Genomic DNA, 17,027 nt, shown 5'->3' with positions numbered 1-17,027 from the left:
TTTCCATTTCTTCCTGTCTTCTGCATCATGCTCTTTCACACTAACCGCCTGCATGTCCTCTCTCACCACATCCATAAACCTTATCTTAGGCCTTCCTCTTTTCCTCTTACCTGGCAGCTCCATCCTTAGCATCCTTTTCCCAATATACCCAGCATCCCTCCTCAGCACATGTCCAAACCAATGCAATCTCGCCTCTCTTGCTTTGTCTCCAAACTGTCCAACCTGAGCTGACCCCCTAATATACTGATTCCTAATCCTGTCCATCCTAGTCACACCCAGTGCAAATCTTAACATCTTTAACTCTGCCACATCCAGCTCTGACTCCTGCCTTTTCATCAATGCTACTGTCTCCAACCCATATTACATAGCTGGTCTCACTACCCTCTTGCAGACCTTCCCTTTCACTCTTATTGGTACCAGTCTGTCACAAATCACTCCTAACACTCTTCTCCACCCATTCCACCCTGCCTGTACTCCCTTCTTCACTTCTCATCCACACTCACCATTACTCTGAACTGTTGATCCCAAGTACTTAAACTCATCCACCTTTACCAACTCTACTCCCTGCATCCTCACCATTCCTCTACCCTCCGTCTCATTTACACACATATATTCTGTTTTAGCCCTGCTGACCTTCATTCCTCTCCTCTCTAAAGCATATCTCCACCTGTCCAGGGTCTCCTCAACCTGGTCCCTACTCTCACTACATATCACAATGTCATCTGCAAACATCATAGTCCACGGGGCTTCCTGTCTAATCTCATCTGTCAACCTGTCCATCACCACTGCAAATAAGAAAGGGCTCATAGCTGATCTTTGATGTAATCCCACCTCCACCTTAAACGTATCTGTCACTCCCACCGCAGTCCTCATCAATGTCACACTACCCTTGTACATATCTTGTACCACTCTTACATACTTCTCTGCCACTCCCGACTTCCTCATACAATACCACAACTCCTCTCTAGGCACCCTGTCATATGCTTTCTCTAAGTCCACAAAGACACAATGCAACTCCTTCTGACCTTCTCTGTATTTCTCCAACAACACTCTCAGAGCAAATATTGCATCTGTAGTGCTCTTTCCTGGCATGAAACCATACTGCTGATCACTAATTATCACCTCCCTTCTTAACCTAGCTTCCACTACTCTTTCCCATAACTTCAAGCTGTGACTGATCAATTTTATCCCTCTGTAGTTACTGCAGCTCTGCACATCACCCTTATTCTTAAAAATAGGTATCAAAACACTTTTTCTCCACTACTCAGGCATCCTCTGACTTTCCAAAATTTCATTAAACAATCTGGTTAAAAATCCCACTGCCATTTCTCCTAAGCACCTCCATGCTTCCACTGGTATGTCATCTGGGCCAACAGCCTTTCCTTTCTTCATCCTCTTCATAGCTGTCCTTACTTCCTCCTTGTTAATCTGCTTCACTTCCTGATTCACTATCCCCACATCATCCAACCTTCTCTCTCTCTCATTCTCTTCATTCATCAGCCCTTCAAAGTACTCTTTCCATCTACTCAACACACTCTCCTCACTTGTGAGTATGTTTCCCTCACTGACCTTTATCATCCTTACCTGCTGCACATCTTTCCCAGCTCTGTCCCTATGTCTAGTCCTTTTCTCCCTCTTTAGTGTCCAATCTCTCATACAACTCTCTATATGCCTTGTCCTTAGCCTTCGCCACCTCTCTCTTTGCCATGTGCCTCATCTCCTTATACTCATGTCTACTTTCTTCATCTCTTTGACAATCCCACTTCTTCTTCATCAGCCTCTTCCTCTGTATACTCTCCTGTACTTCCTCATTCCACCACCATGTCTCCTTGTCCTCCTTCCTCTGTCCAGATGTCACACCAAGCACCTTCCTAGCAGTCTTCCTTACTAGCTCTGCTGTAGTTACCCCATGTTATCCCAATGTCAATTATCTGAACACAGCCTTTCAAAGTTTTTGGGTAGGAAAAATCATAAAGTGTGAATATGTAAATATTATATGTATTAGCTTGAGCTTGTTTTTTTAACTTGTAGCCCGCTTGTGTGTGAAAAATATTCTTCATTTTTCACTGAACTTGCACAGTGGTTGAAAAGTGTATTCCCTGAGTGCAGAAAAAACAAGATTTTAGAAGTTTTTTTATATAGTTCAATGTATGGTTGATTATCTGAACAGTTTGATTATCCAAACTACCCTTCGTCCCAATTAGTTCATATAATCAACTTTTTACTGTACTTGTTTTGACTTACCTTTCTAATGATGCCACTAATTTGTCTTTTATTACTTGATTTCTATTACCTAATTTTTGTTGTTACCTGGAAATTGCTCACTGAGATCAGTGTCTTACTCTGGTTAACAAATAAATGTTATCCACTAAAATGTTCTCATTTACTGGATAACTCTCATCAGGATTTATTCCAATTAAGACCATTCAACAACTACTTGGACCACCTTACCTTTACTGATTTACTTACGACCCTGTGTAATAACATATGGAATACTTCCTCTTTTATCAGCCTGTTATATTTCATTAAACAAGGAGAACATATGAATGAAAACAATTTTGCAGTCAATGCTGGCACACAACCTTTTAATGTTAAAACGTCTGTCTTAATGTACGTCACAACAGAACTTTACTAAAACATCTTGCCACTGAAAAAGAATTAGAGCAGGCTTTCTAAGGCCCAAAGGCGCTTTGTAAATTAAGATGCATCCAGAGGTGGTTTACACAGGCAAGTACCCTGTAGAACCTAAATCAAATAGCAACACTGTTATTTTCTAGCTTCCATGTGGCTGGCTGAGATACAATTTGATGTACTGGAATCAACCCGCAGTACTTACCATCTTATTTTTGACCAGCTTTTCTATTGCACTGACAAGATCCGCAGCACTAGGGATATCTGCTGAGCTTTGGCGAGCCGCTAACAAAGCAGAGGACTGCAAGGCACGGGTGTGTGAAGGAAAAGCAGGTTAGCATAGCATCAAAGAAAATAAAAAGGGAGAGAAAGAGAAAAAAAAAAAGCATTATCAGCACTTTGTCAATGGAAAGCAAGCAGGAAAGTTAGTTACCGTACAGACTTCTGGGAAGACTGTATACGAATAGACTAACTACAGTAAAGACACCCAAACCACCATAATACTGTATATTAAAAATCATGAAAGAAAGGATTAGGATGCAGTTCTCATAAAATGTAAGGTAAGATATATGAAGAATGATCCATTAAATATGCAATAAGCAATGTCAGCAGAATTACTAAACTGCTCCTTTGCCATCTTTATGCTAGTCAATAATTTAGGTCACAACATGCAAAAAGCCATGTTGTCCCAGAACTTGAAGAGCCACATAAAGATTCATTCTCATCTGCGTAATTTTAAAATACAGCTTTAAGCACCACCTCATTATGGAGTGAAATTGTTGACTTTATATAATTTAACTTACAGGACTTTCTACATTAACAGGAAAGGAAACTTATTTATAATAGTGAATAAATAACATCTTTCACCACAAAATGCAACCTTCATCTTTCACTGTACACTTTACTATTTCAAAATGAAATAAATAAAAGTATATAAATCACTCAAGTAATTTCACATTCAAGAGTCGATCAGTTGTGTCAAACTTTAATCACACAGCCTTTTTCAGATGACACTGAAAATTTAAAATGAAATTAAATTTACTGACTTATACATCTATTATACACACTGCAGAACATAGCTATGAGAATCAGTTCTTTAACTTTTTTATTTCTCTATTCACCCATTGCAGCAACTGCCCCAGGAAGCTACTCTATCTGTAGTAGTGTATATCATAATTCAGAAATGAAGGTATATCTGAAACGCAAATTGTGAAACTTGTTACACTGTTCAAGTAAGAAGAATCCCTGTCTCCCCTAGTGTACTCAAGCTGAATACATAGGTTGACTATGAGATCACTGTACTTTGGGCAAAGGGAAATACTCTTGAGATACCGTAACTTTGGACACAAGTCCTTCATTCTCACGTGCTCTGGGGATCACAGTCATAATCCTCTCATTTTTAACAGGCACCCAATTTATACTTAATCTATGACCTTACCAAGTGTCATCCACAGGCATTGTGGAAGGCAGACAGGCAGTAACTATATTGTCCATTTATGCACAGATCTAAAGATATTGACTGCTCCTCTGCTAATTAGCAACTGCTACGTTGTTAGTATTTACTGACCAACCAGGTATACTGACCCAAAAGGCTGTAGTCCTAATGACATACCACAGTCAGGAAATAAAATAGGTGCTTAAATGACTGAGCAACCCAGTTTCATGGATACAGACAGAGAATGACATCAAGTGACTTTACATGATTTATGAGAGACAGGCAACATAGGCCTTTTAGCTGTAAGAAATAATATGTGAAAATGCAAACAAAAATGCTCTTCTCATAAAAATACCTATGTGAACACTTTCAGGTAAAGATCCTAAAATAACTGGAATTGGGATCTTTAGAAAAGGGAGGGAGAAAACTACATAGAAAAAAATGGGAATTGTGGGAACAATATATGCAGAGCAGGAACAAGGTTTAAGAGGCAGGATTTGAATGAGCCATATAATGCTTAACTGATAATGACGGGACAGATTATATGTGATGTATAATCTTTGCAACTATAGTTGTTTCACTGGTGTCTGTGATGTATACTGTTTGCAACCGTGGTGTCATATTGTTTGTCTTTCATTTGTATAAATGTAAGATTGCCTATGTCATGTGTGAAAATTAAATAAAGATGTTTGTTGAAAAAAAAATGCTCTTCTCATATATCAGCTGGCAGTGAGACAATAGTTTTAACGTTTTTTTTAGTTTGGGTCCCATACTTTCTGTGACTGACATCAGCACTTTATCCTCCTTTAACCCATTTGTTCCCCTCCCATGGGGCTGGTGAAATCAAGCAATATCACCTTTTCCTGGTAGGGCTATACCTTGTGGAAGCTTCCTTACTTGTTTTGCTGGCCACTTTTTTAAGGCCAAGAGTCTGGTATCATACATGCAGCTGGGGGTAGGGATATTTGGTACACAAGAGAAGAGAATCCTAACTAGGTGGAGTGACAAAACATTATAAGGGTCACTGCCCTTGATAACAGCCTAGTCATGCCCCCTGGCTACCATACAGCAGCATATCATTATAGCAGGGAGATTAACACTCTTGACTTCTGCATGACTGCCCTAGCTGCAGCCAGCACCCCAGTCCCTTCCCCTGGGATGGGTAAGCTGATATAAACCACTCATGTTCACTCCCACAACCCAGCAACCCCAGCACATCAGTCGCTAATCGAATTCGGGTTGACTGTGTTGCCATCAGGACTTCATCCCTCTGCACCATGTAGCCAGATAGTTTAACACTTCTTAAGGTAGACCAGAGAATTATTTTCAAGTTCTTGGTATGAGAAGCTCAACTCCATATGTTTTTAACTGTCAGCCATTGGAGAAAAGGCTGCAACCTGCCTTTAGCACATTCCACATCTGACTTTCATTCTGGTAGTCTGGAGTTAATAAAACCTTTACAGCAATACAGAAGGCGAAGACAAAAACAAAGGAGCTATGTGTCAGCAGATCCCTTCATTCTACAGCTGCAGTCAACAAGTTTCTTTATTACAAAAAAGTGTAGTCATATGTTCTTGTTCTTATTTATTTATTTGTTTCAGTATGTCAAATTGACTGAGCCACGAGACTTCATTTTCGGCCACAATTTTTCTAAGCAATCAAAATGCAAGAACAAAGCAAAACATATGCTCAAAATCTGAAGTATGTGCATTAACTATGCAAATGTTACCAGCAGGTTTTTATTTCTAGATACTAAAATACAAATAATTAGAGCAGCTAATACTGTGTCGGTTGAAGGAATGCTAGGAGGTAACAGTAAGTAAGACAGCAGAGGTTAGTTAAAAATTAAGAGATTAGAAAATTACAGGGAAACTGGTGTTTCAATCATGGGGAATAATTTGGAGACATGAAGAAAAGTTGAACTCATACAAAGAAAGGGAAGACTGGTTAAGGCATAGCCACGTACAGGCCAAGGACACCACTGTGCATGTTATTGTTGTGTCTTTCGGCTTTTCCCGGTTAGGGGTCGCCACAGCGGAGCTCTGGTCGGCTAATGATTGGCAGTTGATTTTTACGTACCTGCTTGCCAGGCCTGACGCACAACCTTCAACGAAGGTACGCCCATTCACGCATGTCTCCACGCAGAAGACGCTCTATCTGAGAATCGAACCGGACAGCATCTTACTGTGAGGCGACAACGCTACCGCAGCACCACCACCACAAGTACACCACTGTGCATACTTTTTAAAAATAACGTACAGGAATTTCTTTGTACAATGACATTTGCAAGAATTTACATTTTAAAACCCTCACAATTATATTATGATTTCTTGTTTTACATTTTAAATATATTTTCATTTTCTTTTCAGAATGTTTGGCTATTTTTTACCTTAGTACTGAAAATGTTACACTGTCTATAAAAATGTCCAGTCTGAGGGTGGTTGAAGCTATGTTCTGGAGGTTGGTACAGAGTTCCAGAAATATTGGCTATGCCCATAAAGTCTAGGGTGTATATATAAATATATATATATATATATATATATATATATATATATATATATATATATATATATATATATATATATATGTCAATCATTTTGTCTTTGTACTGTGGTATCATAGGTTCATAGTTAGGTACTAGGCTATTGGCCTAAGTAAGCCTAGCCAACAAGGTGTCATGAAGTTTGCCACTTCTGTCTTAACAAACATGAAGCATCATTCTGGGTGATGGCAGGATGCTTCTCAGGGCTAGGGTCATACCTGCCTAGGCGACAAGATCGGAGAGCTCTTCCATGTCTCTTTTCATGTAGTCCAGGGAGGTATGTCTCAGGTCATTCACACCAACATGGACAATGACAGAGTCATATTTGTACTTATTGTGGAGTGACCTGAGTGTGTGTGCATTATGTGGCGGATCCTGGCACCCAACAGGCAGCTGACAGTAACTTTCTCCTTGTTCAGCCTGGTGAGTGGGACATCAGTGTGCCTGACTATAGAGTCACCTATGACTAGAGTGTTGGATATGTTGTTATCCCTTATGGGCTGTGGTTGAGTGGCACACTGAGTTTGTGGGCTATGTGTCATTTGGGTTTTGTTGGGCGATGGAGGTTGCATGCGTTTCTGCATTTTTATATATACATATATATATATCTATATATATATATATATATATATATACATATATGTATATATATATATATATATATATATATATATATATATATGTATATATATATATATATATATATATATATATATATATATATATATATATATACACCCACATACACACACACCTTAACATACTACTAACCCTGATTCAGAGATCTGACACAAATTATTACAAGGGGCGTACTTCAAACATATAAAGAAACTCTTGTTTTACTCCTTTCAAATACTTAACATGCACAGAAAATCCAGGTAAAATACTAAGAAACTTTTTTAAACTGACAGGTTTCTCTAGCTCTTGGTAATCTCTGGCTGCCAAACAAGTACAGATGGAGCAGAACTCAGCAGTGGAAGTCACTGAAATAAAATATAAACACAGAATTTGATGGCAAATAAAGATGGGTTGACACACCTAGTTTACTATTTCCCTTACAAGTTTGTGCCATAGAACCTCTGGTCCAAACATTGAATATATTTCGATTAAATAATGCTTCCTTGCGACTCCCTTGAAAAAATTCACTTTGTAGCTTTAGACTGTGTCTTCTTGTCCTCAAAAACCTAGTTTTTGAAAATGTGTAGGTTTTGCCTAGGTATCCATTCCCCTCCCATAACTAAAAGGCATGCCAAAATGTGAACTGGTAAATTTATAATTTTCTTGTAGATGTGTAATGATGTGCATATTCTGTGTATGTATTTATCCTGCAATGGACACAGTCCGGGCTACTCCATGAAATGCAGTGGAATAGTTTCTGCCTCCCTGGTGAACCTGAATACGATAAACTGGACATTGGAAGATAAAACTATCATCCTGCACAATGCAGGTTGAGTTAAGTAAAAGCTTCTGAAATGCACTACATTCTCTTCAAAACTATACAAGTTAAGCTCTTCCATTCTCCCCTTAATTAACTGCCGTGCAGACCACACATCATTTTAATTGCACTCATCTGAACTCCCTGCATCATGTCTATGTTGTTCTGATAATAAAGCCTCAGGAATTGCATACAGGACACCAGATGGGGTATAACAACTGTCTGCAGACTGAAGATACTTTTGTATTTTGCAATGAAAATGGCCCTTCCCGTCCACCCCCACATTTCTTCAGCCTTCCTTGCTGCTCTCTCACAAACCTTGCTTACCATTATGCCTTCTGTTATGAAGTCCCATTTCTCGTTTATACATAATAAAACGTGCACTCCAACTATGAAATTCTACTACCAGTTCTGCACCTGTTACACATTATTTTGCATTTTTTTCTGCCATAAATTTAAGTTGCCATATCTTACATCATTCATCCAATTTTACCAGATCTTTTCTTATCATTTCTAAGCACTGTTATGCATTCAGCCCTACTGCTAACTTGCTTCATTAGCAAAAATGAAACATTTTCTTTCCAGATCTTTTGCAGTGTCAGCTACAATGAAAAATGAAAAGGATTAGCCTCAAGTACAGACCCCTATAAAAGGCCAGTACTATCACTTCATTTGAGTGGATTCTATTACTTTATCTTCCATGTCATACTGTCAAACCAGTATACTACTCATGTTATCAATTGAGGACTCAGTCTTACCCTAGTTCTGTGGTGGACAGGGTTGGAACCTTTGTTGTGACCCTGGGTGACCTAGATTGAATGAACAGCCCTGGCACTGGAGGAAGAGGAGGGAACTGGCCCACTCAACTCTTCTGAGATGTGTGGGGTGGGTAACGGGCACTGAAGGTGAATGAGGGGAAGTCCTACTTCTCTAATGGAGACTGGGGATTTGAGGACTGGAGATGGGACTGCTTGTTGGCAATGTCTCTTGTGGAAGTGAGGGATGACCAGTGCAGGCAGCTCACTGTACATCCTCTTCCAGATCCATAAACTGGGCATTCAGTGGAGACCATTGGGATAAGAATTAAATCCTCAACCACCCCAATATGGCTCTCCAAATGATAGCCTCTCCTGGCTGATTCTTGGTCAGAAAGGAACTGATGGTTGACAGTGGAGACAAAAATGCACTTTTAATCCTTCTTATCTATTCATTAATCAATTGTAAAGCAAAATGTCAGATGCCAAATTCCAAGTAACCTCTATCTAATACTTGTTTACTCAGTCAAAGAACCCTACTAGCACAAATGTCCATTGTGACTCCATACTGATGTGGTTCTACCATCTAAGCAGTTACCAGATATTCAAATATTCTTCCATTCAACATAGATATAAAACATTTCCATATAACATAGCACCTGGCAATTAATACTCTAATGTCGCTCTGGCCAGTTTCACTGTTATTTCCTCCATTTCAGTTTTTACCATTGTAAGCATAGTACTGTATCCGAAACAAACAAAACAGCATAGAATACCAAACACAAAACTTTAAAAACAACAATTCTATGGAGCAGAAAAAAGAGGAGATCACTTGGACACAAATTGTAGTTTAGCATTTGCTTCATCAGATCATACAAAATCTAACAACCATGTGGTAAATCATTCCAAAAGGTCATGTGATCTGTGTTCAACCAGTCAACATTAAAACATTTGCTTCCATATTATGCCATATCCAATCAGTGGGTGCATATATGAAAGATACAAAAACGGTAAGGTTATTTGGCATACCAAAGGTTCCTAAACATAAAAGAAATCCTCCATTCAGAGCTGTGGTGGCTGATGATGGTTGTAAGACAGAAACAATATGTTTTTTGGATCAGTTACTCAACCTAATAGTTTTAAAAAACAGAATACCATCCAAGGGATTTGTGGCATCTTCTGGAGCTGCTCAAGCACATCAAATTACTGAGTGGAGATTTTCCCTTGGTGACCTTGGATGTAATTTCATTATGTACCAGCAAAGAATAACAAACTGGTATTGATTTTTTTCAAAACTATTTACACAAATGCACTGATTTAAAGCACATTTTTATCAACATCATTTGTACATTGCTAGAAGTAGTACTGGAGAACAATTTATTTTCATTTGCTGGGAAATTATATAAGCAAAAAAGTGGAGTGGCTGGGGGGGAGCAGGGTCACCCTGGTGTTTGTGAACATTGTTATGGTCTGTTGGGAACAAGAGTAACTGAAAATGCACCATTTGTTCTCCAAAGTAATTTTCTACAAATGATACATTGATTATTTGATTTTTGTGTAGGGAGGGGACAGAGAAAATGTTCAAGTGTTCCTTGACTATCTGAATACCAGTACTTCTTTGAAATTCATTGTAAGGGGATATGACATCTGCATCAATTACTTAGACATTCAACTTTTGTTTAACTCAGTTACACAAGTAATAGAAAGCAAAATTTTTAGAAAAACTGCATTTGTCATCAAATATCTTCATAAGAAGAGTGCACCCTTAGCATATGAAAAAAATGTTGTAAAAGGGCTATTCACACTTTTAAGCAGGCTAACTAGTAATGACATTGTTTATGAACAGGATTCTGTCAACCTCATAGCTTTCTTTCTGGAACGTGGATATGACAATGACTGAGCAACACACATAGAAGAAGAAATCTTATTGCTCAGGAAATGGAAGGCTAAGCCTATCCATAGAAAAAAAGAGTTTGAAACACTACTGATAGAAATGCACACACCCACAAATGAAAAAAAGATGTGACTGATTATAGAAAAGTTTGACATGAAAGTAAACAAAGACATAAAAGAAAATTGGAAAACCATTATTGGTAACCAGGAATTGGTCAAAAGTGTGGGTGACAGACCAATGTACACATACAGAAAAACATGGAATATTAAATCCATTTTAGAAAAGAAAGAGTAGGTGATTTTACACATTCATCCCATGGCACTTTCAAGTGTGGAAAGTGCAAGCAATGCCAATTTATCACAAATTCTTCAGTAATAAACATTACTGCTTGTAATTTTGTATTTTGGCCAACAGGGAGAGATTCACTGATTACAAAGGAATTGTTTATTGTGCACAGTGTGAATCATGCAAATGTTTTTACACAGGTAAGACAATCAGAAAACTGCAAGGCGTATTTATGCTGTCACAAATAAAGATGAAACTAATGCCTTGGCAAGACATTCTAAGCTGTGTAATAATTTTAAGAAATTTTCCTTTGGAGTAATTGAAGCTGTCAGTATGGAAATGTTTACCAGGGACTATAAGATTTGTCTAGAATGCCATGAGTCATACTGGCAAATCAGTGTTGTTGCAGACAAACATTCCGGTTTAAATGATAGCATAAATATCAAATGTTTTTAATCTGCACAAAAACTGTAAACTTTACAAGTGCAAAAGTTAATTTGAAAAATTCATGAAAAGCACTTTAATTTAGCCAGTTTGTATTCTTTATACATGTGTTTTAATATTTGTTGATCTAACCAAGGAAGTGATTTTTTTAAATGTTGATTGAATACACTTAGCTAAGGAAGTGAACAGTTCATATTTTTTAAGACACGGTGGTACAGCGGTAGCATTGTTGCCCCACAGCAAGAGGTTCTCCTGTTCGATTCTCGACTGGAGTGCCTTCTGTGTGGAGTCTGCATGTCCTCCCCGCGGTCGAGTGGCCTCCGAAAGACATGCGTGAATGGGTGTGCCTTCGCTGAAGGCTGAGTGTTGGGCTGGCAAATCAGCACCAGAAAAATCTACTGCCAATCATTAGCAGACCGGAGTTCCACTGTGGCGACCCCTAACTGGGAAAAGCCGAAAAGACAAGCAACAACAACACAGTGACTGAATGTAGCAAAATAAGTAACTGAATGTTTTAAGTTGGTTTAACACAGATCACATGATCTTTAGGAATGATTTTTAAACCAGACAGTTGTTACATTTTGTATGTTCTAAAGAAGTTCTGTCTTGATTAAATCGAACAAAAGTGCTAAACTACAATTTGTGTCCCACTGGTCTCCTTCTTCTGGTCCAGTGAATTGCTGTTTTTATAGTATTGGATGTCCTACTCATGTCTGCATACTCTGATTTTCAAATGTACGTTGTGTTTACTCCAGGCTGGGTCTGAAAGCAGTCAACTGTGATCAGTATTCTACTCCAGTTAACAAATGAAAATCAATAAAGGATGGAAGGAGGCCAAGTTGGCAGCCTTAAAGTTTACTGCCTTTCATAGGTTCATAGGTTCATAGGTTCATACTAGGCTATCTGCCCGAGGGCATTTACAAGCCTAGCCCATAGTTTTGTGGCTTACGCCACCCCTTTAGTATGGGGAACTATACCCATTATTTTGCTGTGCCTCTGTTGAGCAGTGACACTGAGGTAATCCCTGGGGTATATCTGCGATCTCCCATCCATTGGTCAAGATTTCTCTTGAACAAGGCCAGCGAGGTGCTCTGCCTCACATATACCGGGATTTTATTCCACAGCATAGGGAGTCTTTGGGTGATGAATCTATCCCTCCAGCACGTCCTATTAATAGCCGTGTCGAGGTTTAAGTCTCCGCCCTTGTGGCTCTGACGGATCTAGATTTTTGAGGTGAAGCATATTCATCAAATCTGGGTTTGACATGGCCTTGTATGTTAGGCAAAGGTCACCTCTGAGCAAGCGTGCGACTGAATAGAGCTGGAGTTCTTTCAGTCGGGCAGCATAGGACAGATGTTTGAGACCCTTTATCCTTTTGGTGAGGAACTTTTGTGGCCTCTCCAGCTGCTGCAAGTGTCGGGTCAGATACATTCGAATGGGGCATTGTACTCAATCATTGGTCTGATGAGTGATGAGTATAGGGAGACTATGACCTCCCTTGATCTAGATGAGAATCCCTTCATGATAAGGTGGGCAATGTAGAAGGTCTTCCTAACTACTTTAGCTACATGGGTGTCGAATGACAGACTACTATCAACCTGGGTCCCCAGGTCCCTGATAACTTCTTCTGTACTCAGTGGATTGCCACCTATTTGGTAGCTAGGGGTAACCTTGTTTTTCCTGAAGGGTATGACTATGCATTTTTGGCATTTAACTTTAGGCCATGGCTCTGGCACCAGTTATCCGTTTCTGTGAGACCCTTCTGAAGGATATCTGTGTCAGATGTGTTTTCTACTATGGCCCAGTTTGCAGTCATCTGCAAACTTTGTCAGCCATAACCCTCCTGTGTTTGCTTGTACTTGGAAAAGTAGATGCCAAACAAGAGTGGGCCCAGGACTGAGCCCTGTGGTACACCACTTGTGACAGGCTTTGAGTCTGACATGGCGCCAGCAACTCTGACCCTGTGGGTTCTGTCACTCAGCCAGTTTGCAACCCATCTTGTGATGTATGGGTTAACATTTAAGCTGATGAGTTTTTCAATGATACCCGAGTGGGGTATTGTATCAAAGGCCTTCGCCAGATCGAGGTAGGCTGTATGGACTGCCTTTCCCTCATCAATGGCTTTGGTGACTGTTTCGAAAAAGTCAACCAAGTTTAGAAGGCATGATCTGCCTTTGACAAAGCCAAACTGGGATGGATCCAAAGTCTGCAAATTCCCTATGTCTTTATTTATGAGGTCCATTATGATCCTCTCCATGGCTTTGCAGATAAGGCTTGTCAAGCTAATGGGCCGGTAATTTCCAGGGTCGGTGAAGGCACCTTTGAGTCCATCTTCTCTGTAGGGCAGTCTGACATCCTCAAATCTACAGAAAAAAATGGTTAGTTACTTACTCAGCAAGTCTCTACTTACTTCTAGAGAAATTCTGTCATCATATTCCAGTTATTTTGCATTTTAAATTTTGGAGTGATTTCTACACTTTTGACTTGCTAGTTTATTTGTTTATTGGGATTGCATGAATGGACTGAGATCAGCTCATTTACCCTAGGTTCTCCTATGATGTCTGCATGTGTACAGACTCCTCCTGTTGTGAACACTGAGCAGGAATGCTTGTGTAGCTCTGTAGGTACTAAGCAGGATGACATTGGCAGTGGAAGATGAATGCTCTGTAGGTGCTAAGCAGCATGAAATGGGCAGTGAAGATGAATAAATACTCAAGGTGCTAAACAGGATGACAGTGGAACATGAATAAATGTAGGTATTAAGCAGGATGACATGGGCAGTGGAAGATGAATCCATACTCAGCAGATTGTGTTGTAAGTTCTAGTCTTTAGTGTGCTCCATGGTGCCGTGACTCTTCCTTTAATCATCTGCTCTTTTACCCTGACACCTTCTCTTCCATACCATGCTATACTTCTCTTACTAAATGTGTCATCTCCCCTAAAGAATACATAACCTATCATGCTTATATCCCTGTCCTGGCCTAATGCACCTCAATAGCAAGGTTCTCTTCTTCCACGGAATGAATGAGTTTAAGCAATGTTTGCCAGGACTGTTGAAACTAGGGCTCACCTACTTCTAATTTTTTTTTGCTTTTTCATCCCCCTTTCCATAGCTCTCAACTTCTTGGCTCAAAAAATCTAGACAAAGCCAAAACTAACGGGGAGACAAAGCCCAAAAATTGGGACAGATTTTAAATATTGCACTTATAAACTTAGAAAGTTGCTAGAATAAAAGGACTTGTGTTACCATGTACTTCTGAAGGATATGAAGTCTGAAGCTCAAATGCCTGTCATTATATAATGAATTCACTCCTCATTGATTTGCCAGATAAATCCAGAAAACCAGAAATTTTATGAGGAACAGACCAAAAATATGAGGCAAAAATCTGGACATTCTGTGGAAATCTGGACAATTGAGAGGTATGCACCCATTCTGATTCATCCACATAACTTACTGTCTCTGTGTAGTTTTCCATTTACTACTAATCCTTTCCTGACCTTATTTCTTCTGTTTCACTTGAATATCATCCGAGTTATTACAAGTCACCTCATTGATGATTCACTTCTCAAAAGACCATGGTCAGCAGTGTACACTCAGTATATATATATATATATATATATATATATATATATATATATATATATATATATATATATATATATATATATATATATATATATATGTATATATATATATATATATATATATATATATATACACACACACACACACACACACACATATATATATATATATATATATATATATATATATATATATATACACACACACACACATATATATATATATATATATATATATATATATATCTATATATAAACAGTCTTTCGGCTTTTCCCGGTTAGGGGTAGCCACAGCGGAACTCCGGTCCACTAATGATTGGCAGTAGATTTTTACGTGCTGGCTTGCCGGGCCTAATGCACAACCTTCAGTGAAGGAACGTCCATTCATGCATGTCGACACACAGAAGACGCTCTAACTGAGAATCGAACATGCAACGTCTAACTGTGAGGCGACAACGCTACCGCAGCACCACCACCGCAATATATATATATATATATATATATATATATATATATATATATATATATATATATATATATATAGTCTTCATATGTACACAGTTGTCGATAGTGGAGGTGGGAATCATGAGCACGTGTAGCCTAGAAAGTTGAGAGCTGAGCATCTTTTATTAGTCTACAGAGATGGGGGTTCCCTTCTATATGCCAACTGTTATTACACTGAGGAAGACAATCAAGGTTCTTCTGGAATGGTAACTGTGGAGTTGTTTATTGGTGTTGGTATGCTAGATTTGGAGAATGGAGTCTCTATGTCAAGTATTTTTCAGGCAGGAATTTGTGTGAATGGTTGACACTGTGCTTTCAGTTTTTTGAAGCAGGAGTAGATTCATCTACATTATCAATGGATAAGTTACTTATTTTCATTAATTCATTTACCCTTTGTTAGCCTCTGCTTTGCAATGAAAAAAAAGACTGCAACTGTGTTCTAATCTGAGACAAAACTCTGTAAATAATACATTAGTCAAATATCAAACATGCTAACAAAAAGCAATACTGGAAAGCAAATTGTATGAGCCCACAAACAGAATACCATATCTTTTCTCAACTCTAGCACTGAGAAAGCAGAATGCATCAGAGATTAAACTCTACAACAGATCCATTTATCCATATATCCATCCATCCATCTGTAACCCCTTTTTCCAATTTTTGCACAAGGGATCAGGGGATCACTTCAACAGTGACAATGATTCAGAGCCAATGTTCACACCACCAACTATCTATCTACCTTCTCAGTATGTCTAATGGCATTCAGGTACGGGTACAATATTCAATGAGTTATTTAGAAGTAACAGCAAAACATTTGTGAAATGATGGATAAAATTAGTAGCATTAGCTACAGAGAAAACACAAACAGGCTTTAACCTTCACATGGCATGGAGACGTTAAACAGAAACGAAATGGGGAGAGGTGACAAAAATCTGCAGGTGGTTTGCAAGGAAAGTGGCATGATGTTAATGCTTAACTACAAGAAATGGACCTACAATTAATGGCAAACTGAATCAAAATTAGTTTTTTACTAAGTGTAACATACAATGAGAAATGAAAGGGTACTGAAAGGCACAACACTATACTTCAGTAATTGGGAAATCGTAAGTACTAATGTTTGCAGACAGTTTATGTCTTACACATACTTTTAAAGGCTTTAGAAAGAATTAAAGATAATAGAACTGTTGTTACTGAATTGGTTGGTCAATGATAGAGCCCTCCTTAATGGGTTCACCTTCCCAATGAATCATTATTAAGCCAAAATCTTTAAAACATTTGCATCCAAGCCACCAGCAAGCACATTCCTGCAAACACTGTAAAATATTTCCAGAGCTGCAGAGAAATCCAGACATTGAGGCTGGTGGAAAGACATCTATCTACAGGGTGATGGAAGGAAGATACTTACTGCCCACTAAAGAGAATCTTTTCATACTCCAACTAATACAGTAAGCACATCTGTTAAGCGCAACATCGATGATCCTCCTTGATGGATGAACCCCAAGCAGTATCCATCACAG

At 38.8% G+C, this 17,027-nt stretch overlaps 1 protein-coding gene across 7 annotated transcripts in view; it reads right to left on the bottom strand.

Annotated features, from left to right (window-relative positions):
* KALRN (kalirin RhoGEF kinase) overlaps positions 1-17,027 on the bottom strand; it is a 4,346,166-nt gene that overhangs the window by 686,501 nt on the left and 3,642,638 nt on the right. For 6 of the 7 annotated variants that reach the window (XM_044074926.1, XM_044074921.1, XM_044074923.1 and 3 more), the window contains one exon: positions 2,837-2,932. The exons of the other annotated variant lie outside the window; for it this stretch is intronic. In XM_044074926.1, the coding sequence (XP_043930861.1) occupies positions 2,837-2,932 (96 nt within the window). The remainder of the gene's footprint in view (positions 1-2,836; positions 2,933-17,027) is intronic. 7 annotated transcript variants of the gene reach the window in all.

The sequence above is a fragment of the Protopterus annectens genome, chromosome 6.part0 (genome assembly GCF_019279795.1).
Source record: "Protopterus annectens isolate FY-2018-M chromosome 6.part0, PAN1.0, whole genome shotgun sequence".
Classification (NCBI taxonomy): domain Eukaryota; kingdom Metazoa; phylum Chordata; order Ceratodontiformes; family Protopteridae; genus Protopterus; species Protopterus annectens.
This window is presented reverse-complemented; position numbering and strand designations above follow the sequence as displayed.